General features: G+C 38.1%; 1 protein-coding gene across 3 annotated transcripts; it reads left to right on the plus strand.

Moving 5' to 3' along the window:
- The first annotated feature begins 1,869 nt into the window (after positions 1-1,869).
- SAMD9L (sterile alpha motif domain containing 9 like) lies at positions 1,870-21,494 on the plus strand. 3 transcript variants are annotated; one of them, XM_040644273.1, is made up of 4 exons: positions 1,870-2,076; positions 3,686-3,786; positions 5,358-5,560; positions 16,209-21,494. In XM_040644273.1, exon 4 carries the CDS (start codon positions 16,229-16,231, stop codon positions 20,984-20,986), a length of 4,758 nt encoding a protein of 1,585 aa, XP_040500207.1. In that variant the 5' UTR covers positions 1,870-2,076; positions 3,686-3,786; positions 5,358-5,560; positions 16,209-16,228; the 3' UTR covers positions 20,987-21,494. The 3 variants fall into 3 exon arrangements, with proteins under 3 accessions (XP_040500207.1, XP_008684459.2, XP_040500206.1); XM_008686237.2 differs by lacking the exon at positions 3,686-3,786 and having other exon boundaries at positions 5,351-5,560; XM_040644272.1 differs by lacking the exon at positions 3,686-3,786.
- Positions 21,495-24,257: the final 2,763 nt, after the last annotated feature.

Consider the following 24,257-nt stretch of genomic DNA (forward strand, 5'->3'; position numbering starts at 1 on the left):
TACATATAAAAGAAGCAACAGGTAGGACAATTGACACAGGCCTGCAATAATCTTGAAATTTAACTCATAATCTTGACGCCCTAAGAGGCTTCTCCCCTGTATTCCCTTACTTGATTTGTTGGACCACCATTCAACCTGTTTCTCAAATTTAAAAATTTAGAAATGATCCAAGACTTCTCCCTCCCTCCACACATGTATATCTATATCATGCATTCTAACAAGTCCAAATTTTTCATAAATAAATAAAATATAAAGTAATACATGACATAAAAAAAATAGAACAGAAAAAAAATACAATTAAAAGTAAATCTCAGGGTGCATGGGTGGCTCAGTCAGGCCTCTGACTCTTGATTTCCACTCAGGTCATGATCTTGTGGTCGTGAGATTGAGCCCTGCATTTGACTCTGTGTTCAGCACAAGGTCTGCTTGGGATTCTCTCTCTCCCTCTTCCTCAGCCCCTCCCCCAGCTCATGCATGCACACACTTTCTCTCACTAAAATAAATAAATCTTAAAAAAAAAAAAAGTAAATCTATTCTTACCCTTAAGCACCAGTCCCTTTCCTTAGATGTAACCATGTAATTTCCTGCTATCTATCAAAAGTTCTCATGCATATACCAGCTTATGTGTACATGTTTATATGCAGAGTCTATATTTGCATACTGTTAAATTCTTCAAAAAAAATTTTTACATGAATGGGATTATACAATAAATCCTATTCTACTCCTGAATTATTTCCCTTGGATTCTGGAAATCATTCCATTTCAATAGGGATGGATTAAAATTATTTTTAATGACTATATTTCAGTTGTATGACTATATTACCAATTTCTATTTATGGCCAATTAGGTTATTGCTAATTTTTCTTTGGAATTACCAAAACGCTTCAGTAAACATCTTTGTATAAATATCTTGAAATTTTTCCTAAAGTATTTTGAAATACTTCAAAATTTTTCATAAAGTCTTAGCTGGAAAATCACTGGAAATTTTCTAGTATGAATTGATATATTAAAGCACCCTACAATAAATAGTAAAAACATGACCAATCTAATAGAAAATATGCAAAAGAAATGAATGGGAATTTCATAGAAGAGGAAACATAAACAGCCCTAAACATAGGAAAATTTTTCAAAATCCTAACTATGGATTTTACTGAAAGCATATCACTTTTATACCATTGTAAACATTTTCGACCTCATTAATAATGAGGGAAATGGAAATAAAACCACAACAAGATGTGATTTCACATGGACTTGAATGACAAAAATTAGAAAGTCTCATAATACCAAGAGTTCGCAAGGATGTAAAATAAGGAGAATTTTTAATCCAATAAGGAGAATTTTTAATCCAGTGTAATTACACTACAAATGGAGTGTAAACTCGTGTGACAACATTGGGATATATAGATGGCTCTCTTCTCCCTGTATTTTCACGTGGTCTTTTCTGTTTCTGTTTGTTTGTCTGTGTCCTAATCTCTCCTTACAAAGACACCAGACGTGTTAGATTAGAGTCCACCCTAGTGTCCTCCTTTCAATTTACCTGTCTCTTTAAAGACCCAATCTCCAAATACAGTCACATTCTATTAGGAATTCAACATATGAATTTTGGAGGAGCACAATTCATCCCATAATAGGCACTTAGATCACATTGAGATTTTAATGTTTATTTTTTTTTCTGTAAGTGTTTTCCCACTGCAATTTCTTAACTTTTATGACTTAAAATTCTGTCTGATGAACAGTTTCTAAGCAATGGTTCAAATTTTTTGATAATTTTCTGTGATGTTAACTTTCTGATATTTTACATCCTTCCAAATCCAAATAAATCATTCTTAAGCAAAAGTGAAACTCCCTGCATTTCTACTTCCTCATTCTGTTTCTTCACTGCAGACCTTACACACCCTCAGAGGAGTCAGAGTATCGGGAGACCAGAGAACTCCACAACTTAATTGCTTAGTTTTTCAAAAGGATCTTACAATCTTTTGTCTCCTGGCCATCAGGATAGGATTAAGAAAACGAAGGTTAAAATCAACTGCTTCAATTTCCTGATATAAAAAGAAGGAAGTTTTCAGAAAAATCTTGGTAAGTTGCTGCATCATTAAACCTTTATATTTTCTGCCTATGGGACAGCTATTTTTTTTTAAATTCCAGCTGTACTTTTTATATAAACACATGTGTACCAACATATTAAACTGAGGCTAACTTTGCAAATGTTCCTCTAAAAAGAAATGTACCGTTACGTGTACTTGGAGTGGTGAGCTTTCCGGGTCGTATAGGGCAGTGGGAAAGACAACAGAGAAACAATGCAAAGTTCAGGAATATAAACGTTAAAGGTTGTAAAGGAACCTGTGGTTATGTGCAATTATACAAAATTCTGTCTTCCATAACTTAAGATGTTATTAGAAGTTTTATGGTTAGTCAAAGATAATACTCTCCGAAGTGTTATTTTTCTTTGTTAGAATTCCCTTCACATTCATTTTTTACAGCAATCTGGTTAAAAACTGAAATAGAAACTTAACTTCGGGAAATGAAACTTAACTTGCTTGTGTGTAGTTTCATTTCGTCAGACCTGTAGAGGGGGTGTGTATAGCCCTCCCAGATTAACATCAGGATTCTACAACATCTCTCCCCTAGCATCAGCTCTAAGAGTCCTGCAGAACAGAATTCCTCAGGGCATTGATATCTGGGGTGCTCGGAGGACCCCCCTGAGATGAGGGTGGGTGGGCACCAGTGCTCGACCGTGTTTGGATGATTCGGTGCTTCTTGTTCAATAACTAAAGAGAGAAAACAGGAGTAGTTGCTGGAGAATGGCATCCTATAACTCCTTTGCCAATAATTAATGTTATTACTAATAAGATGTGTGTTTATAATTGTTTCAAAACAGGAAGATGAGGGCCCCTAGGAAGCCAAGAGTTATGTCAAGTCAGCCTCAGAATTTGTCCACATCAGTCATTTTGATCTTTACTTAGCTCCAACAATATATATGCAGATGCTCTTATAACTGATAGAGTATAAACTACTTTAAAAATATTATCGAATATAATAGGTTCAAATTGTTATATGTTCACAACTGCTGTCATGAACAGGAGAGGGAGGTTGAGAAACTTTTGACATTCTAATAGACCAAGGACATTATTAAAGAGTTTAGTATATCATATTAAGACAAGGTATTGCTGATTTTTCCATTTAACAAAGGAAGACTCCAGATTTGGGGAATAAATGTCTGTGACCTTATCTGAGAAGAGTATATCTATCTCCCTGGGATCTCTTGGTAGAATCTGAACAAAAAGAAGTGAGAGAAAGCTGCCATCTATTAGGTGGCACAAAACTCCCCCCTTGCGGCACTGAACACAGCACGCAGTGAGTCACTGGCTGTGTATAGAGGCCTGAAAGCTGCAGAGGGAAATTCCTGATGTGCTGCTTCATTTCTAGCATGTTAAGCCTTAAAAAAATGAAATAAATAAACTTTAAAACAAATTTAAAAGGGGTACCTGGCTGGCTCAGTTGGAAGAGCATGCAACTCTTGATCTCTGGGTTGGGAGTTGGAGCCCCACGTTGAGTGTAGAGCTTACTAAAAATTAAAAAACAACGACAACAAAAAAAACTGTAGACTGTTGGGCCTTATTGGAATTGCTATAATCACTGTCTAAAACAAAAGAGAGACTCTGGAGTCTGTCCTCTTGGTCTTTAGGGATATTCAGAGAGGGGGTAGATGGTTAACATACTGCAAGAGGACTCTGGCTAAGAGAAGATCTCGCAGCAGAGCTGAACAGAGCACGTCTGTGGAAATGGGTAAGGCCCTTGCCAGGAGATCAGCTCTCCAGAGCACCAGCAGCAAATGAGAACAGCAGAGGTGCTGAGGCTCTGACACTGAGGACCCAGAAGAGAGGCCCAGCCCGTTATGAGAAATGACCTTATTTGGGAACTGTGAGTGACACAGCAGAAATGATTCAGGATGTTGTGAAACTGGGGTGCCTAGAAGGACTGCAGGAGACACATATTTATTAAGTTTTCTTTCCTTTTGACAAAATTTCCTTTCACTTCTTTGTGACCAGATGATTGAAGCTAGAGTTAGTTCTTGCCTAATGAGCGACACAGTAAACAAATATTCTTAGATTTCTGTCTGGGATTCAAGCCAAGTGAAAGAATTGCCCTAGTGAAATGAGCACAATCCTTTGGTCCTTTTGTCCAGACATTGCTAACTCAAGAGTTTTCAAAAAGTCCTTATTTTAAACTACCCTGAGAAAATGTTATTCATTCAACAAATTTTTGTTAAGCAGCTACTCTGTGCTAGGCACTGTAAAATAGTGAACAAAATGAACAAAATCCTTGTCCTCCTGAAGTACACAGAATAATGGGTATGGACAGAAAAAGAAACAAGATAAATAGGTAGAAATATGTGGAATACTTTATTGTGATAAATCCTAAGTATATATATTTAAAGGAAGGGAAAAAAAAAGAAAGAAACCAGAGGAGAGATCAGAAACTTTGGAGATGGAATGAAGTTTTCTGCAGGCTGGCCAAAGATGCCTCAGTGAGAAGAAGATAGGAGATGAAAGGCCTGAGAGAAGGGAGGGAGGAGCCCCACAGGTATCCAGGGACCTCCCAGGGAGACAAACCGAGCAGAAGGCTAGAAGCAGAAGCAGGTTCTGCCTGCAAGGAACAACCAGGGGGCCGGACCAGCTTTAGAAAGGGAAATGAAAGCAAGATGTAATACCAGAGGGGTAGCAGGGTGCCAGGTAATGTGAGGCCTTATAGTTTATAATAAGGAGCTGGGCTTTCACTCTGTGTCAAATGGAAAGCCACTGGGGGGATTGAAAGAATACTGGCATTTTTTTTTACATTTGGACAGGGTCACTCTGGCTGCTATTTTGGGGAAGTTCCCAGCAGGATCAATAATAGCAAGAGGGAAACAAATGAGGGAGCCACTCTTGTCATCCAGGAGAGAGGTGGGGGCTTGGCCGGGTTGGTAGCAGTGGAGGTGGTGGTTGGTGGTCAGACGTGGGACGTGTTTTGAAGAGACCACCTACCTACAGACTTGCTCCACACTGAATGTGGAATGTGGGAGGAAAGAGAATGCCTGCAACATATTTTTGGATGTTTATCTAATTTATTTAGTATTTAAATATTAATTTTTTAATTAATTTTTTAATTAATTAAATATTAAAAAGTATTTAAATATAGGAAGAGATACCATCTCTGTGGAGGATGTTCTTTTCATTATTCTTTCAAATCTTCTATATGTTTGAAATTTTTCACAATAGAAAGTTGGGAAAATCTGTCTCATAAACACTTCCTAAGCAACAGTCCAATCAATTACATTTTAATCTTCTGTGATATCATTTTTTTTTTTGAGGTAACAGATTCTCAACAAAAGGCAAAACTGGAAAAGGGCCAGATCTGTTCTGCCTACATCTTTACTTCCTCATACATAGATGATTTCCAGGACATGACTCCTGCAAATTTTCAAGAAAAGGCAACTAATCTAACAGCTTGAGATCAAAGAACCTCATAAAGACCTATTTCAAGTTGCTGATGTAAAAAGGAAGTTTTCAGAAAAGCCTTGGTAAGTTTCTAATCATTATAGATACCTGCTTCATCAACTTGTTTTAAAAGCTTTCTTTAAAAACAAATTCTAAAAACTAAAGCAGAACTTTGAAAGTGAATATATTTTCAAGTGTACATGAGCTATTTCTAATGAACGATTCTAAAAGGAACGAGAATCTTGCCGTTTTCACATATATCATTAGATGTAACTTGCACTGACCATAGAAGTCTTTAAAAATGGGTGGCTCAGTCAGTTGGGTGTTGGACTCAATTTTGGCTCAGGTTGTGATCTCCGAGGGTCACAGGGTGGGGTCCTGCTCCTCACTCAGCAGGGAGTCTGACTCCTTCTCTCCCTCTCCCTCTGCCCCTTCCCCTGATCTCCCTCTCTGTCAAATGAATATATAAATCTTAAAAAAAAAAAAAAAAAAAAGAAGAAGAAGAAGAAAGAAAAAAAGAAACCTTCTAGCAACTATGGTGCAGAGTGTTTCTAGAGTTGGAGCACTCTGGAGATGAGGCTAGAAAGACCTAAGTAAAATGTAGATCAGAGGATCAGGACTTGAAGCATACCAATCTGTGTAGAAAATTGTAACCGTGTGCAGCTATGGCAAACTCTCCTATAAACTCAAGATGATATAAAATGTTAAAGATCAGTTATTTTATTTAAGGCCTTCCTTCACAACAAGCTTGTACAAAGACTATGGGAAGAAATACATCATTTCAACATGCACTTCCAGAAAATGTCACTAACTTGCTTGGCAGTTTCAGCTCTGAAGAACATCGGAACAGGTGTAGGCCTTCTGGTCTCCGATTGTGAGCCTTCTTTCCTAGAGGCAAAGATACCTGTGGGCTGCTGAGGCCCAGCTTCCTGGAGTAGGCACCAGTGCTTGCCCTAAAAGCTGCTGGTTTGAGCCTTCCTAATCAGCCCCAAAGAAAGAAAATAAAAGTCCTTAAGGAATGGGTCTGAAATCAAGTACTCATAAGGAGAACTCCAGGGTTCAAAATTTTCCCAGAACAGAATAAAGGAGATAAGGTAGAGGTCTTTTCCCCAACTGAAAGCAGAGCAACACCTTTATCCATTTTAGACATACAGGTTTCATGTGCTTTTCTTTTGAAGAAGCAGAACAAAACCAAATGCCAACCAAGACAACACTGGTTCTGGTCCCATGCACTTATACAATGAAAACAGGTTGGCTGAGAGGAGACACATTTAATCACGATACTGTTTTCCTGATCACAACCCCTCCCCCTTTATTTACACTATGTAGCCTCTTGCCAAACATAAATGTCCCTCATGTTTAAAAAATATGCCAATATTCCAGGATGTAAATCTATCAAAGAATGTTCATGAAAGGTCTTTGTAAGCCTCAGAACAGTGAAATACATTAAAGTTCTATATAAATATTTACAAATCATCACCCCAAACAAGGTTGAAGACACGGATTGGGCCACAGAGTTATACTAAAGCATTATTAAAATGTTTTTGCCCAAATAATGGTCGCCTTGAATTAAATACATAGTTCCAGCCAAATATGGATTATAGACTCTATAAGATGCTTGTATAACTGACAGAGTGCAAAATTCATGTGAAAGTGTTACCAAATATATAGTAACTTCAAATCATTATGTATCTTCTCAGCTCCCATCATAGCAGTTAGCAGCTAAGAAATGTTTTGATGTTATAAAGGGTCTTCGTCTTTGAACAATGGGGCAACCTGTGAAATAGAGATAAAAAGACAGATTTGGGGAGAACAAATGCCATTCCAATTTGAGAAGAGTGCTCCCATCTCCCTGTGGTTCCGACAGAATTCAAACAATTAAGAGAAATGAGGGGGACGTCACCTCCCTGGGAGGTACCACAAAGACAAGCCCTTCCACCATCCCCACATTACACATACACATGTGTGTCTCTGGGCATCTAGTAGCTGATAAGCAGGAAACCCTTCATGTGTTCCTTCTTGGAGAGTGCTGGGGTCTAGTGGAATTGCTGTAATCACTGGCTAAATCAGAAGAGAAAATCTACAGCTCTTCCTTACAATATTTGGGGCACCCAGAGGACAAGGTGAGAGAGGACTCTGACTAAGAGAAGATATTGCCACAGACTTGGACAGAACAAGTCTGTGGAGAGTGATGAGAGCATCTCCAGAGAAGAGGCCTCCTCTCCAGAGCAAGAGGTACGGACAGTCAATTAAGAGAACAGAAACTAAGATAGAATGTATGGACCTAGTAACAGAAGAAAAGTCAAGAAACAGAACAGGGGTAGATATGGTTTTAAGAGCTCAGGGAAGCTCTTTTCTGATTGCTTCAATTTCCAAGTTGCAGTAGGAAGTAGGGTTACAGCGGAAAGTGACAATGTTGAGGAGGTGTTGGAGATTTGATGAGAGAGGAGAATGTGTAAAATAGTTTAGGACAATGAGAGAATGAATACAGCAGGAAACAGTATGGTAGCTCAAAGCACTAACAGCCTGCTGGAAGACAGTGGTCATGACTTTAAAGTGAGACCAGTCGGGTATAGAAGGTCATTGTCCAGCCATGTTCCTGACATGGGCAGAGTACAAGTGGAGGGAGGAGAAAGCAAGTGATTATAATGAATGAACAAAAAAAAAAAAAAATCAAGCTAGTTACAAGGGAGAGGCAGTGAGGAGATGCAGGGGCAGGGGGACGGGAGTGAGAAAGTAATAGAATCCAGAATCGTTGAGTTATGGGTCTTGGTGTTAAAGAAATATTAGAATTTGAGCACTAAAGGCAGTGAGTCTAGGAGCGCCTGGGTGACTCAGTCACCCGACTGAACATCTGACTCTTGATTTCGGTTCAGGTCATGATCTCAGGGTCGTGAGATCCAGCCCCATGTGGGGCTCCCTGCTAGGTGCGGAGTCTGCTTGAGATTCTCTCTCTCCCTCTCCCCCTGCTCCCCCTGCTCCTTCTATCTCTCTCTCTCAAATAAATAAATAAAATCTTAAAAAAAAAATAAACATAGTGAGTCTAAGGGGCAGGAGATCCTGGTGAGGGAGATATTTGAATCTGAGATGCTGGAAGGCTTGTAGCCATTGGTGATTCTATTAGTTTGCTAGGGTTGCTGTAACAAAGTACCACAAACTACGTGGCTTAAACCACAGAAATGTATTGTCTCACAGTTCTGGAGGCTGGAAGTCCTCAACATCAAGATGTTGGTGGGGTTGGTTCCTTCTGTGAGCTGTGAAAGAGAAGAATTCCCTGTCTCTCCTTTAGTTTCTGGTGGTTTGCTGGCGATCTCTGGCATTCCTTGGCTTATAGATCACCCCAATCTCTGCCTTCTTCTGCACGTGGCATTCTCACTGTATGTGTGTGAACCTCTGTGGCTAAATTTCACTTTCCTATAAAGATACTGGTCATATTGAATTAGGGCTCATTCTAACAGCTTCATGTTAACATCTGCAATGACCCTATGTTCCAAAAGGTCACATTCCAAGGTACTGGGGCTAGGACTTCATCACAACAACCTAAACTTGGCGGGAGGTGATCATTAAGCAAGAGAGTTTATTTGGGATCAAAGAGTTGCAATTTGGGGTACACAGATTTGGGTAGCAACCCAGATAGTGTCCCACCAAGCAAAAGTCAGGCAAAAAGGGAATGCCTAGGGGCACCTGGGTGGCACAGTCGTTAAGCGTCTGCCTTTGGCTCAGGGCGTGATCCCGGCGTTATGGGATCGAGCCCCACATCAGGCTCCTCCGCTATGAGCCTGCTTCTTCCTCTCCCACTCCCCCTGCTTGTGTTCCCTCTCTCGCTGCCTGTCTCTCTCTGTCAAATAAATAAATAAAATCTTTAATTTAAAAAAAAGGGAATGCCTATATACGTTGCTTACAAAGAATTTTTGATTGGTGTTGGGGCAGAAAACTCATCTTGATTGAATATAATTGATTGCTAAGGCTATCACTAAGAAAACGTCTTGCTAGCAAGTAGCAAATTGCAAGTGTTAGGACTGAGTCCTTGGAATATTTTCTATTTGGCCCAGTTTAAAAGTTCATGGTTCTACCAGTGAGGACATGCATAAGGCCCATCTCCTTAATGGCCTCCTGGCTCCATCTTAAACCCCTTGACATAAATGACCCCATTTCACCTATCACAAACACATAAGTTTGTGTGGAGGGGGTCACAAATCAACGCATGACAGTTTGTGATAAGGTCAATGGTGTGACCATAGCAGTGGATTTGGGGGGGAGGTTAAGATCATTGGACGAGAAGCAGTCATGATGGAGAAATGCCAGTATATTGAAGGATCATCTAGGTGTCTATGGAGCCACCAAAAATTGTGATGAGAATAGTGTCTGAGGGCATGAGTGCCTCTTCCCCTCAGCTGCCTGCAGAAAGCAGGTCAAAATATATTAAAATATATAAAAAGCAAGTATTCAGCAAATTGTTAAGGTATGAAACATTTTAAGACTAAATTTAAAAATAATACAGTAATCATTTTTTATTCAGCCTTTTCTCCAAAGTGACTTCAAAAAATCTTTCATTAAGAATATGCTTATTAATAACTGCTTATCCTATTGGCTCCATATAGTGTTTGTAAAGAGGTAAGGCAGAACCTCTCCTTCAGTCTTATCTGAGGTGACACTTAGGGACTCTGCAGAGGAGACAGGAGGATCAGGGATGAGCCTCCAGGCTCCTGGGTTCAAGGAGTCATGTCCTGGTTGGTAATTCCCCCTGCCCAGGAATTCTCTTTGGCAGGCCCAGCACCTGGCTCTGGGGGCAGACGCAGGGACAGCCCACTGCAGAGCACCACCTCACCCATCTCCTTGGACCCACTAGATAGGCCTTTGGAAATTCTACCAGGTAGACTATTCCTTATTCCCTTCACTCTGTCCCCCAGACTTGCTCCCTCTACCTTCCTCCTACCCTACTCCAGAAGCTCCACTTTAACTTCACCTGCCCAGTGTCCCCACTTTCCTCCTAGTGACACTCCTCCTCACAGATCCCAGTCCTTTGCCCCTTATCGTTTCTTACACAAAGCACTATCACAGTTTGTCATGATAAACTGTTTTGAATATATGTGTGTATGGTTCTTCCTTCTTTTTAAAATTTTCCCCAATGGACTTTTAGTCCTATGAAAGAACTTCACATCTCTTTTGGTCACCACTAGTTTTCTTGAGCATGATGCCTGATAGGTGCCTAATAAATATTTGTCAAGTGAACAAACAAGTGATATTTATCTCTGGTTGTGATATGTATGCTAATTCTAAGACCCCTTCCAACTACACTGTAAGTGAATGGAATTGATAATCTGAAATATGTTTATAATGTTCATTGTGCCGGTTGCTTATAGTTCTGCTAATTGGCTCAGGACTAGGTGTGTCCTGCAGAATGAAGCCAAAGTGACTAAGAGGATTCAAGACACTAAGGCACTGGGAAAGTTTTATGCAAGCAAGCAGAAACTGCTATGCCCGGCAGTAGCATGCGTATAGACGGGATAAATTATTCTAAAGTGTTTATGGTATTCACACCATAAATGACTAGCATGCGTTTCTTCTCTGGCTGGTATAGGCTATAGGCTGAGGCCTCAGTTTAGCTCATCCTTCACATATGACCCCAAGAAAACCCTCTGGAAAAGCTTCTGCAAGAAACCCCAAACACAGATGGGTCAAATTTACAGTTTGGCTAGACTTTGTGACTTGTTATATAAAAACCTAGGATCTTTAAATCTTTCATGTAAAACGATCTTTTTTTAAACTAGGATCTTTCAAATCTTTCATTTAAAAAAATTACAAATCTTTTAAAATGTTTGTATTTTCTCTTTATAGTTTAATATTTTTGTTTTGTTTGATACTTAATGCTTTTAATCTATTTATCCTTATAATATTTTCACTTCTTGTTTTCCTTTATTTAAACCACTCTATTGATTTCCTTTTTAATGCTGATTCACTAGGTCGGGGGTGGGACCTGAGAATTTACATTTTTTCAAAGCTTCCCAGTGGTGCTAATGCTGTTGATCTGGACACTACGTGTAGAGAACTGCTGTCAACCTCATCTGCACAAGAGAATGACACCAACAGATTTTGAAAAGTACTAATGCTTGAACTCTCCTCCCACTCTCTCAGCCAATTAAATTATCAGGATGTGGAGTCTCAGGTGATTCTAATGCTCAGCCCAAGTTGAGAATCCCTGCTCCAGGGTGTTCCGGGATACTAAGTTCTTGCAACTCTGCAAAGTATGTAACTGTGGGAACTGAATTACTCTCACATCAATGATTTAGGCTGAAATTGTTTATTTGTTTGTTTGTTTTTAATTTTAGTTTGATTACAGTATACTTAACATACAGTGTTACATTAGTTTCAGGTGTATAATAGAGTAATTTTCAACAACTCTGTACATGACTCAGCACTCATCATGATAAGTGTGCTCTTCATCCCCCATCACCTATTTTACCCATTCCCCCCAACCAACCTCCCTTCTAGTAACCATCAGTTTGTTCTCTATAGTTAAGAGTCTGTTTTTCTTTGTTTGTCTCTTTTTACCTTGTTCTTTTGTTTTGTTTCTTAAATTCCACATATGAGTGAAATCATATTGTATTTGTTTCTCTTTGATTTGTCTCACTTGGCATTATACCCTCTAGATTTATCCATGTTGTTGCAAATGGCAAGATCTTATTCTTTTTTATGACCAAGTAATATTCCATTGTGTGTATATACCACATATACACACATATTCTTTATCCATTCATCTAATCAGTGGACACTTGGTTGCTTCCATAATTCGGCTCTTAGAAGTAATGCTGCAATAAACATAGGGGTGCATCTATCTTTTCAAATTAGTGTTTTCATATTCTTTGGGTAAATACCCAGTAATGGAATTATTGGATTATATAGTAGTTCTAATTTTTAATTTTTTGAGGAACCTCCATACTGTTTTCCAGAGTAGCTGCACCAATTTGCATTCCCACCAGCGTTTTAAGAGGGTTCCCCTATTTCCACATCCTGACCTGTTTCTTGGGTTGTTGATTTTAACCATTCTGACAGGTGTGAGGGGATATCTCATTGTAGTTTTGAAACGTATTTCTTGATGATCAGTGATGTTGAGCATCTTTTCATGTGTCTGTTGGCCATCTGGATGTTTTCTTTGGAAATATGTCTATTCATGTCTTTTGCCCATTTTTAACTAGATTATTCATTTTTTCAGTGTTGAGCTCTGTAAGTTCTTTATATGTTTTGGATACTAACCTTTTATCAGATATGTCTTCTTCCATTCAGTAGGTTGTCTTTTAGTTTTGTTGATTGTTTCCTTCAGTGTGTGAAAGATGAAGTCCCAGTAGTTTATTTTTGCTTTTGTTTCCTTTGCCTCAGGAGACATACCTAGAAAGAAGTTGCTACAGCTGATGTCAGAGAGGTTACTGCCTGTGTTCTCCTCCAGGATTTTTTGTGGTTACAGGTCTCACATTTTGGTCTTTAATCCATTTTGAATTTATTCTTGTTTGGTGTAAGAAAGTGGTTCAATTTCATTCTTTCGCATGTAGCTATCCAGTTTTCCCAACACCATTTGTTTAAGAGACTTTTTCCCACTGGATATTCTTTCCTGCTTTTTTGAAGATTAATTGACCATATAGTTGTGGGTTCATTTCTGGGTTTTCTACTCTGTTCCACTGATCTATGTGTTTATTTTTGTGCTAGTACCATTACTGTTTTGATCACTATAGCTTTGTAATATAACTTTAAGTCCAGAATTGTGATGCCTCCAGCTTTACTTTTCTTTTACAAGGTTTCTTTGACTATTTGGGGTCTTTTGTGTTCCATACAAATTTTAGGATTGTTAGTTCTAGTTCTGTGAAAAATGCTGTTGCTATTTTCATAGGGACTGCATTAAATGTGTAGATTCCTTTGGGTATTATAGACATTTTAACAAACTTTGTTTTTCCAATCCATGAGCATGGAATGTCTTCCATTTCTTTGTATCACCTTCAATTTCTTTCATCAGTATTTTATACTTTTCAGAGTACAATTTTTTCACCTCTTTGTTTAGGTTTATTCCTGGGTATCTTATTGTTTTTGGTGTAAATGGGATTGATTCCTTAATTCCTCTTTCTGCTGCTTCATTATTGCTGTATAGAAATGCAACAGATTTCTGTACTTTGATTTCTGCAACTCTACTGAATTCGTGTATCAGTTCTAGCAGTTTTTTGGTGGAGTCTTTCAGGTTTTCTGTATAGAGTATCATGTCATCTGCAAAGAGTGAAAGTCTTACTTCTTTCTTACAGATTTGAATCCCTTTTATTTCTTTGTGCTGTCTGATTGTTGTGGCTAGGACTTCCAGTACTATGTTAAATAACAGTGGTGAGTGTGGACATCCCTGTCTTGTTCCTGACCATGGAGAGTTTGAGGATGATATTAGTTGTGGGTTTTTCATATATGGCCTTTATTATGTTGAGGTATGTTCCTTCAAAACCTACTTTGTTGAGAGTTTTTATCATGAATGGATGTTGTACACCGTCAAGTGCTTTTTTGCATCTATTGAAATGATCATATGGTTCTTAATCCATTCCTTTCTTGTGGAGGGGGGAGGTAGGGGGAGGGGTGGAAGAGAATCTTAAGCAGGCTCCATGCCTGCTCAGAGCCCTATGCAGGGCTGGATCTTACAACCCTGAGACCATAACCTGAGCTGAAATCAAGAGTCAGACACTTAACTGACTGAGCCACACAGTTGCCTCAGGTATCCATTCCTTTATTAATGTGATGTATCATGCAAATTAATTTGCAAATATTGAACTACCTTGCAACCCAGGAATAAATCTCACTTGATCATGGTGAACAATTAAGGTCCTTTTTGTTTTCTTTTTGATAAGTCTGGCTAAAGGTTCATTTTATTTATTAATTTTACTAACTTTTTCAAAAAACCAGCTCCTGGTTTCATTGATCTGTTCTATTGTGTTTTTAGTTTCTATATCATTTATTTCTGCTCTAATCTTTATTATGTCCTTCCTTCTGGTGGCTTTAGGCTTTGTTTGTTGTTATTTTTCTAGCTCCTTTAGGTGTACGGTTAGGTTGTTTATTTGAGATTTTTCTTGCTTTTTGAGATAAGCTTGTATTGCTATATACTTCCCTCGTAGGACCACTTTTACTGCATCTCAAAGGTTTTGGACTGTGTGTTTTCATTTTCATTTGTTCCCATGTATTTTTTAATTTCTTCTTTGATTTCCTGATTAACCCATTCATTGTTTAGTAGCATGTTGTTTAACCTCCATGTATTTGTGGTTTTTCCAGTTTTTTTCTTGTGGTTAACTTCTATGTTCATAATGTTGTGGTCAGGTGCACGGTATAATTTCAGTCTTTTTGTATTTGTTGAGATCTGTTTTGTGACCTAATATGTGATCTGTTCTGGAGAATGTTACGTATGCACTTGAGAAAAATGTGTATTCTGCTGTTTTAGGTTGATTCCTGGGGTATTTAGGATAATTTGATAATTATCCAGTTGTGTTTGTGGGATGTGACAAACCTAGAGTCCTCCTTCTCTGCTGCCATCTTTCTCTTCTTTCTCATTATAGTTTTGATTTGCATTTCCCTGATGTTGGTGAGCATCTTTTCATGTGTCTGTTGGCCATCTGTATGTCTTCTTTGGAGAAATGTCTAGTCATGTCTTCTGCCCATTTTTAATTAAATTATTTGTTTTTTTGGTAATGAGTTGTATAAGCTCTTTATATATTTTGGATATGAACCCTTTATCAGATATGTCATTTGCAAATATCTTCTCCCATTCAATAGGTTATCTTTTAAATTTTTTTATTGTTTATTTTGCTGTGCAGAGGCTTTTTATTTTGATAAATTCCCAATAGTTTATTTTTGCTTTTGTTTCACTTGCCTCAGAAGACATATCTAGGAAAATGTTGCTACATAGGCTGAAATGGTTTTAACAAATTTTAAAACTCATACTATTTTTCTTATCTAATTTCACTCAGGCCAGACCTGTTTGAACTACAGCTAACTCTTTTGGTACCTCTGAGAGCCACAAGAATTAGCCAACCAAATTGATTATCGTGCCATTTTGCTGCCACATCTCTTTCCACCTTGGTAGCCTAACAGCTTGAGTTCCAAAAGACAGTGAGTGATGAGTTAACTGGCTGCTTCATCACTATGTAACAAAGATGGCCTTCTTCCTAGTTGAGAAAGGAGGTTCCTGTTCCCCAACCCACCTCCACTTATCCAGTTTTTTTTTTTAAGATTTATTTAATTAATCTCTACACCCAATCTGGGACTCAAACTCACAACCCCGAGATCAAGAGTCACACATTCTACCGACTGAGCCAGCCAGGCACCCCCCCACTTGTCCAGTTTTATATTTTAAAGTTTATTTGCAATATTCAGCCATGGGCACCAATGCCTGTGTTACTTAAGATACTGGGTTTAAGTTACAAAAACCCAACTTTCACCAAGTTAAGCCTATACAGGAAAATTACTATATGAAAAAATATATATGTCACCCTAGTTAGAAGCTACTGCTCATTTCATAATCACAATTATAATCATCTAGGAAATAAGGACATTAACTGGGACTATAAAACATTAAAAATAAGTATCAAGTGGCTTTAAAAGTCAACCTTGAACAATATTTTGTATGTGTTGTTTATATCAAATTACATACGTAATTGACTATGTGATTTCCATGATAAAGTATAATACTAAAATACTTATTGTATTACTTTTTCTAAGGAAGAAAATTGCAAGTTGAAATGAGTGAACAAGTAAATCTACCTGAAATTATCAACGACTGGACCAAAGAGCATGTGAAACAATGGGTAACAAAAGACCTTAAGATTGATGAAAAATATGGGCAGATTCTGCTCACTGAAGAAGTAACTGGATTAGTTCTGCAGGAATTAACTGAAAATGATCTTAGAGAAATGGGGCTACCACGGGGTCCGGCACTTTTGATAAAACGTACATATAACAGATTGAATAACAGCTCCTCTGAAAGTAACAATCAGGATTCTGGACAATTAGATCATACCAAACCCTCCAAAAAAGAACACCCAAAAAACCCACAAAAGATGAAAAAGGAAGAGGAAAAATCAGTGGTATCCAATAATGATCATGATCTCAGAGAGATGAGAGATACCAAAGAACAAGAATCGATTCTTATGAAAGAAGATGCATTAAATGAAGGAGTGACCACTGAAGACCAAAATGAGGATAGGCCAGAAACTGAACAGTTGACTTGTATGCCATATCCTTTTGATCAGTTTCATAACAGCCAACGTTACATAGAACATAGTATTCTACAACCTGAAACTGGCCCACTCAATCTCATAGACCCAATACATGAGTTCAAAGCCCTCACAAACACAGAAGCAGCCACAGAAAAGGACATTAAGATGAAATTTAGCAATGAAGTCTTCCGATTTGCATCAGCTTGTATGAATTCACGCACCAATGGCACTATCCATTTTGGAGTCAAGAACAAACCCCATGGACAAATTGTTGGTGTGAAAGTCACCAGTAAGGATGCCTTCATTGACCACTTTAATGTAATGATCAGACAATACTTTGAAGGAAATGAGATCAATGAAGCCAAGAAGTGCATTCGGGAGCCAAGGTTTGTGGAAGTCCTACTGCAGAACAATACACCATCTGACAGATTTGTCATTGAAGTAGATGTTATTCCAAAATATTCTGTATGTGGAGAAAAATATTTCTTAATTAGGATGCAAAGTTGTAAAAACGAAACATGGAAACCAAACCAAGATCTTTCACTGTTTGTGAGAGATGGGCCCAGCTCTAAGGATATCCTGGCCAATGTCAAGCAACGGGCTATAGCTTACAAAGAATTTTCACAAAATTTTAAGTCAGTAGCAGCATCTAGAAAAGTGGCTGAAGAAGAATATGAGGTGAAGGCAAATAAGAAGGAGAGTGAAGGACAAAAGCTGGTGAAACTTCTCATAGGCAACCGAGACTCACTGGATAATTCATACTACAGCTGGTACATTCTTGTAACAAATAAATGCCATCCAAATCAAACAAAGAACTTAGATTTTCTAAAGGAAATGAAATGGTTTGCTGTGCTGGAGTTTGATCCCGAATCTGTGAGCAAGGGGGTGGTCAAAGCTTACAAAAAAAGCCGAGTAGCAAATCTTCACTTTCCAAATCAGTTTGAAGAAAAGTCAAATAACATAAGGGAGAAAATTTCTAGTTTGAATCTTTATGAGCAGCCCAGCTGGATCTTCTGCAATGGCAGGTCAGACTTGAAAAATGAGAGCTATAAGCCTCTAGAACCACATTTATGGCACAGAGAAAGAGCTTCTGAAGTCAGAAAGCTGATTTTATTTCTCACAGATGAAAATATAATGACAAGAGGGAAATTTTTGGTAGTGTTTCTATTACTCTCTTCAGTGGAAAGCCCAGGAGATCCCCTTATTGAAACTTTCTGTGCTTTCTACCAAGCTCTCAAAGGAATGGAAAATATATTGTGTATCTGTGTAAACTCACAGATTTATCAACGATGGAAGGATCTGCTACAAACAAGACTGACAGCAGCAGATGAATTAACAAACCACAGTATTTCGACTTTAAATTTAGAACTGATAAACAGTACTATTCTTAAACTAAAACCAGTGACTCAGTCATCAAGAAGATTTTTGCCCTCCCATGGATTTGCTTCAGTTATCTTAGAGAAAAAGGAAGAGGATATCTTGACTGCACTGGAAATCCTCTGTGAAAATGAGTGTAAAGACACAGACATAGAGAAAGATGAATCTAAATTCCAAGAATTTAAGACATCAAAAGAGGAACACTTTTATCGAGGTGGCAAAGTATCCTGGTGGAACTTCTATTTTTCTTCTGAAAACTATTCTTCAGCTTTTGTCAAAAGGGATAGTTATGAAAAGCTTAAAGATCTGATCCAGTGCTGGGCAGACTCTCCTAAACCAGTATTTGCAAAAATTATCAATCTTTATCACCATCCAGGCTGTGGGGGTACTACATTGGCTATGAATGTTCTCTGGGACCTAAAGAAAAGCTTTAGATGTGCTGTGTTAAAAAACAAAACAACGGATTTTGGAGAAATTGTAGAACAAGTGACCAAATTAATTACCTATAAGGCAACCAGCCCTGAAGATTACTTTCCTGTACTTCTCCTTGTGGATGATTTTGAAGACCAGGAAAACGTTTATGTCCTGCAGAATGCCATCGATTCCATTTTAGCAGAGAAGGGTTTGAGATATGAAAAAACACTGGTGATTATCCTAAACTGCATGAGATCCCAGAATCCTGACGAAACTGCAAAATTAGCTGACAGTGTTGCCCTAACCTACCAACTTTCTCCCAAGGAACAAAGAGCTTTTGAGGCCAAACTGGAAGAAATTGAGAAGGAACACAAGAACTGTGAAAACTTTTATTCCTTCATGATCTTGAAAAGCAATTTTAATGAAATATATATAGAAAACGTAGTCCGGAATATCCTAAAAGGACAGAATGTGGACAGCAAGGAAGGACAGCTCATTTCTTTCCTGGCTTTACTCAACTCCTATGTTACTGATTCTACAATCTCAGTATCACAGTGTGAAATATTTTTGGGAATCATATACACTAGTACCCCCTGGGAACCCGAAAGCCTAGACGACAAGATGGGAGCCTATTCTACACTTCTAATAAACACAGAAGTCGCAGAATTTGGGAGATACACAGGTGTGCGCATCATTCATCCTTTGATTGCCATCTTCTGTCTGAAAGAACTGGAAAACAGCTATAACTTGAATAAGTGTCAAATTGCACTGAAGATCTTAAAGGAGGATTTATTCTATGTTTCTGGAATAGGAAGAGAAAAATTTCAACATGATGTGCAAACTCTTCTGCTTACAAGACAGCGCAAGGAGTATGGGGATGAAACAGACACTTTGTTTGCCCCATTAATCGAAGCTTTAGAGAACGAAGAAATTGAAAAGGTCTTGATGGCTGGGACTCTTCGATTCCCACAAAATGCGTTCATTTGTCAGGCCTTAGCAAGATATTTCTACATTAAAGAGAAGAATTTTAGTACTGCTCTAGATTGGGCAAACGAGGCCAAAAAGAAAGCACCTAAAAATTCCTATATCTCAGATACACTTGGTCAAGTCTACAAAAGTCGAATCAAATGGCGGTTGGATGAAATGAAAAATGCCAAGGATATTACAGTTAATGATCTAATATGCCTCCTGGAAGCCGCTGAAAACGCCTCAAAAGCTTTTAAAAAATCCCAAGAACAAGCCGAGAGGAAAGCCTGCGAAACGGAGCCCTGGGGACCACAGAAGTTGCAAAGAAAATATGACACATACAACACTGCCGGTTTCGTGGGTGAAATAGAAGTTGGTCTTTATGCTATTCAGATTCTCCAGCTCACACCTTGTTTCCTCAAAGAAAATGAATTATCTAAAAAAGCTATGGCAGACTTTTTATCAGGAAAGGGGATGACGCCCACAAATCCAAAATGTGAGTATTATTTGGCCCTTAGCAAGTTCACATCCTACTTAGAAAATTTACAATCAGATTTGAAAAGGTGCTTTGACTTTTTTAATGATTATATTGTTCTTTTGCAAATGAGGAACACCCAAAAAGAAACAGTAGAAATCTCCTTAAACAAGAAAATCACTCGTTGTTTCAGGAAATATGGGGAACTTTTCTGCTGTTTGGATTTGGGTTTGCTACAAAGTAGAGAGAGTCAGTTTTTCCAAGAGGAGAGTTTCAGGAAAGGTCTAGAAGCTTTGAGAGCAGATAGGTTTTCTGGACTCCTGGAATATCTTAATCCAAATCACAGAGAGGCTGCAACCAACATGGAAAATATAGTGAACAAATATTCTTTCCTCCTGAAGCAAAACCAAAATAAGCAGCTGACAAAGGAGAAACTAAATTTCATTTTAGCCAACATTATTCTTAATTGTCTAAAACCCCACTCCAAGTCCATCCAACCACTTAGCATACTGAAAAAACTGCTCCGAGAAGCATTGCTATCCATAGGACCAAGTTATCAATATCCAGACCCTTATTTTTTGGCCTGCCTTCTGTTCTGGCCAGAAAATCAAGAACTAGATGAAGATTCCAAACTCATGGAAAAGTATGTTTCATCCTTAAACAGAACCTTCAAGAGGCAGTATAGAAGCATGTGCAGGTCCAAGCAGGCAAGCACCCTGTTTTACCTGGGGAAGAAGAAGGGGCTCCACAGTCTTGTTTGCAAGGCTGAGACAGAGCAATACTTCAATAAAGCACAAAATGTAAATTCTCTCTCGCCAAGTGGAGACGTGTGGAAAAAAAAAGAAGTCAAAGACCTCTTGTGTCGTCTAACTGGTCAGGCCGAAGGCAAGCTAATCTCTATGGAATATGGAACAGAGAAAAAAATTAAAATACCAGTGATACCTGTTTATTCGGGTCCACTCAGGAGTGGTGGGAACATAGAAAGAGTGTCCTTCTACCTAGGATTTTCCATTGAAGGGCCCCAAGCATATGACATAGAAATAATTTAAGAAGCTACATTAACTCACATATGTTTATTCATGATCTATGATTTTATTCCCTCTGTCTATCCCATGGCATTTTGATAACATTGTTGGCTTACCTGTAAATCACAGATTTTGCTTTTATGTCGCTGAATGAATTATAAGGTTTTTGAGGGCATGAAATGTGTCTACACACAGAGTTTGGCACACAACAGGGTTGCTTGTTTAATGTTTTAAAATATATTTTGCTTATGGACTCTGGGAAACAAACTGAGGGCTTCGGAGGGGGAATGGGATAGGCTGGTGATGGGTATTAAGGAGGGCATGTATTGCATGGTGCACTGGGTGTTATATGCAAGTAATGAATCATAGAACTTTACATCAAAAACTTGGGATGTACTGTATGGTGACTAACATAATATAATAAAAAATATTATTATAAATTAAAAAATGCATTTTCAGACTAACATATTCAGTCGGTATCCACTGTCACATCATAACTGGTTATATATCAATAAAATCTGTTTTAATTCTATCACCCTTATGAATATACTGAATTGTGAATTACTTTATTCACTGTGAAAGTAGAGATTTAAATAAGATGAATATGGAAGGAAAAGCCTCACCTCAGTTTTTGGAAATCAAACCGAGGGAGCCACACCAATGTGCCACTTACCTCATCTTGGTATCAATAAATATATATGGAAGGTAAATATTTTGTTCTCTTCCTCCATCCACCCCTCCACCTATACATATACATACACAATTCCTTGTACTCCTTGCCCTTCTCCCATCTCCTTGCTTCAGGAAGGGGAAGAGAACAGAAAACAAAGTAGTCACAAGCTTGCACTCCCTCTGCCCTCTTCCTCCCATTTACAGATAAATGAGCCCTGGGTGTTAGGTGTTGTTATATAAGACTGATGAATCACTGACCTCTACCTCTGAAACTAATAATACATTATATGTTAATTATCTCAATTTAAATTTTAAATTTTTTTTTAAAAAAAGAAGGGAGTGCTCTGGTAAGGGAACATTTGGTGTAGGTTACATACATTTTTACATAAAAGGTTACAAATCATTAGACAAAGGACATTTCAGAAAGTTGCGGTTCTTAAGTTTCTAGTATATTCAGAGTTGTATGACTTTAATCTTCTGGGAACGAGGGAAGTTTATTCCTTTTTCTTATCTTTTGTGTTCAAAATACTCCTTTTTGGTTATTTTCTTTAATGAAGCAGATGTTCAATGTGTGCTTGGGGCAGAGTTAAGAGCCCATGCTTTGAGGTTTTGCGGAGTCATTTTGACCTTGGTAAATGTAAAAGTCTAGCTTCCTTGTTAGCCCAGGTGCGGGACCCACAAGCATTAATAGTTGAACATGTCCTTTATCACTGGCTTCCATTTTCTGCAGGATTGTTTCAGGAAACAATTGTCCCAAGAAAATCATACGCAATAGCAGGATTGAGCCAACAGGGTGGGTGAAATAATGAGAAATCCCAATAGTCAATATATGCAAATCTAGATCATGCATCTCAACTGGAGCACTGTCACCTTCAAGGCAGTGAAAATTGGTTCTTGGGAGCAAAAAAAATGTTGTACCTTTTTTTATAGACTTTTTTTTTAGTGTAGTTGACACACAATGTTACATTTGTTTCAGGTGTACAACATATTGATTCAACAACTCTATAGCCTATGCTATACTCACAAGCAGAGCCACCATCTGTTACCATGCAATGAATGCTATTACAATACCACCCACTACATTCTCTATGCCTGCATTTTAGTCCCATGACTTATTCATTCCATAACTGAAGCCTGATCTCCTACTCCCCTTTGCCAATTTTGTGCATCCTCTCACCAACCTATCCCCCCACCCCCAGCAGCCATAAGTTTGTTCTCTATATTTATAGGTCTGACTCTGTTATTTGTTTATTAAAAAATGGGCAGAGGACATGAATAGACGTTTTTTCAAAAAAGACATACAGATGGACAACAGACCCATGAAAAGATACTCAACATCACTAATCAGCAGGGAAATGCAAATCAAAACCACAATGAAATATCACTTTACACCTGTGAGAATTGCCAGTATCAAAAATACAAGAAACAACAAGCGTTGACAAGGAACCCCCATGCACTGTTGGTGGGAATGTAAATTAGTACAGCCATTGTGGAAAACAGTATAAAGTTTCATCAAAAAATTAAAAACATAAGTACGATGTCATCCAATAATTCTGCTATTGAGTATTTACCCAAAGAAAATGAAAACACAAATTCAAAAAAGATATATGCCCCCCTATGTTTATGGCAGCGTTATTAATAATAGCCAAGAAGTGGAAGCAGCCCAAATGTCCATCAATAGACAAATGGATAATGAAGATGTGGCACACACACACACACACACACACACACACACAATGGAAAATCACTGAGTTATAAAAAAGGAAAGACTTACTTCTTAGAGCAGTTTTAGGTCCACAGCAAAATTGAAAAGCAGGCACAGACTATTAATATCCAGCACCAGAGCAATATGCTTGTTACAGCTGATGAACGTACACTGACACATCATCATCACACAATGTCCGTATTTTACATTAGGGTTCACTGTCAGTGTTGTATATTCTATGGGTTTTGGCAAATATATACCATATATATATGTATACGTGTGTGTGTGTGTGTGTGTGTGTGTGTGTGTGTATGTACAGACATATATCCACCATTATCGTATACAGAATAATTTTATTATCTTAAAATCCTCTGTGTTCCACCGATTCATCCTTCCCTTCTCCCCTAACTCCTGGGAACCACTGATCTTTTTGCTGTCTCCATAGTTCTGTCTTTTCCAGGATATCATATAATTGGAATCATATAGTAAGCAGCCTTTTCAGATTAGCTTCTTTCACTTAATAATATGTACTTACTATCCTTCCATGTCTTTTCATTGCTTGACATATCAATTCTTTTCTGTACTGAATAATGTTCCATGGTCTGGACGCACCACATTTTATTTATTAATTCATTCATATACTGAAGGACATCTGGGTTGCTTCCAGGTTTTGGCAGTTACAAATAAAGCTGCTACAAACATCAGTGTGCAAGTTTTTGTAAGTTTTCAACTCCTCTGGCTAAATACCAAGACGTGCAATTGCTGGGTTGTATGGTAAGAGTATGTTTAGTTTTGTAAGAAACCACCAAACTGCCTTCCCAAGTGTCTGTCCCATTTTGCATTCCCAACAGCAACAAATGAGATTTCCTATTGCCACACATACCTGTCATCATTTGGTGTTATCAGTGTTCTGGATTT

The sequence above is a fragment of the Ursus maritimus genome, unplaced genomic scaffold (genome assembly GCF_017311325.1).
Source record: "Ursus maritimus isolate PB19 unplaced genomic scaffold, ASM1731132v1 scaffold_3, whole genome shotgun sequence".
Taxonomy (NCBI): domain Eukaryota; kingdom Metazoa; phylum Chordata; class Mammalia; order Carnivora; family Ursidae; genus Ursus; species Ursus maritimus.

Bases quoted from the DNA above. Each gene is read 5' to 3' on its own strand.
- SAMD9L (XM_040644273.1), top strand. From the start codon at position 16,229: ATGAGTGAACAAGTAAATCTACCTGAAATTATCAACGACTGGACCAAA.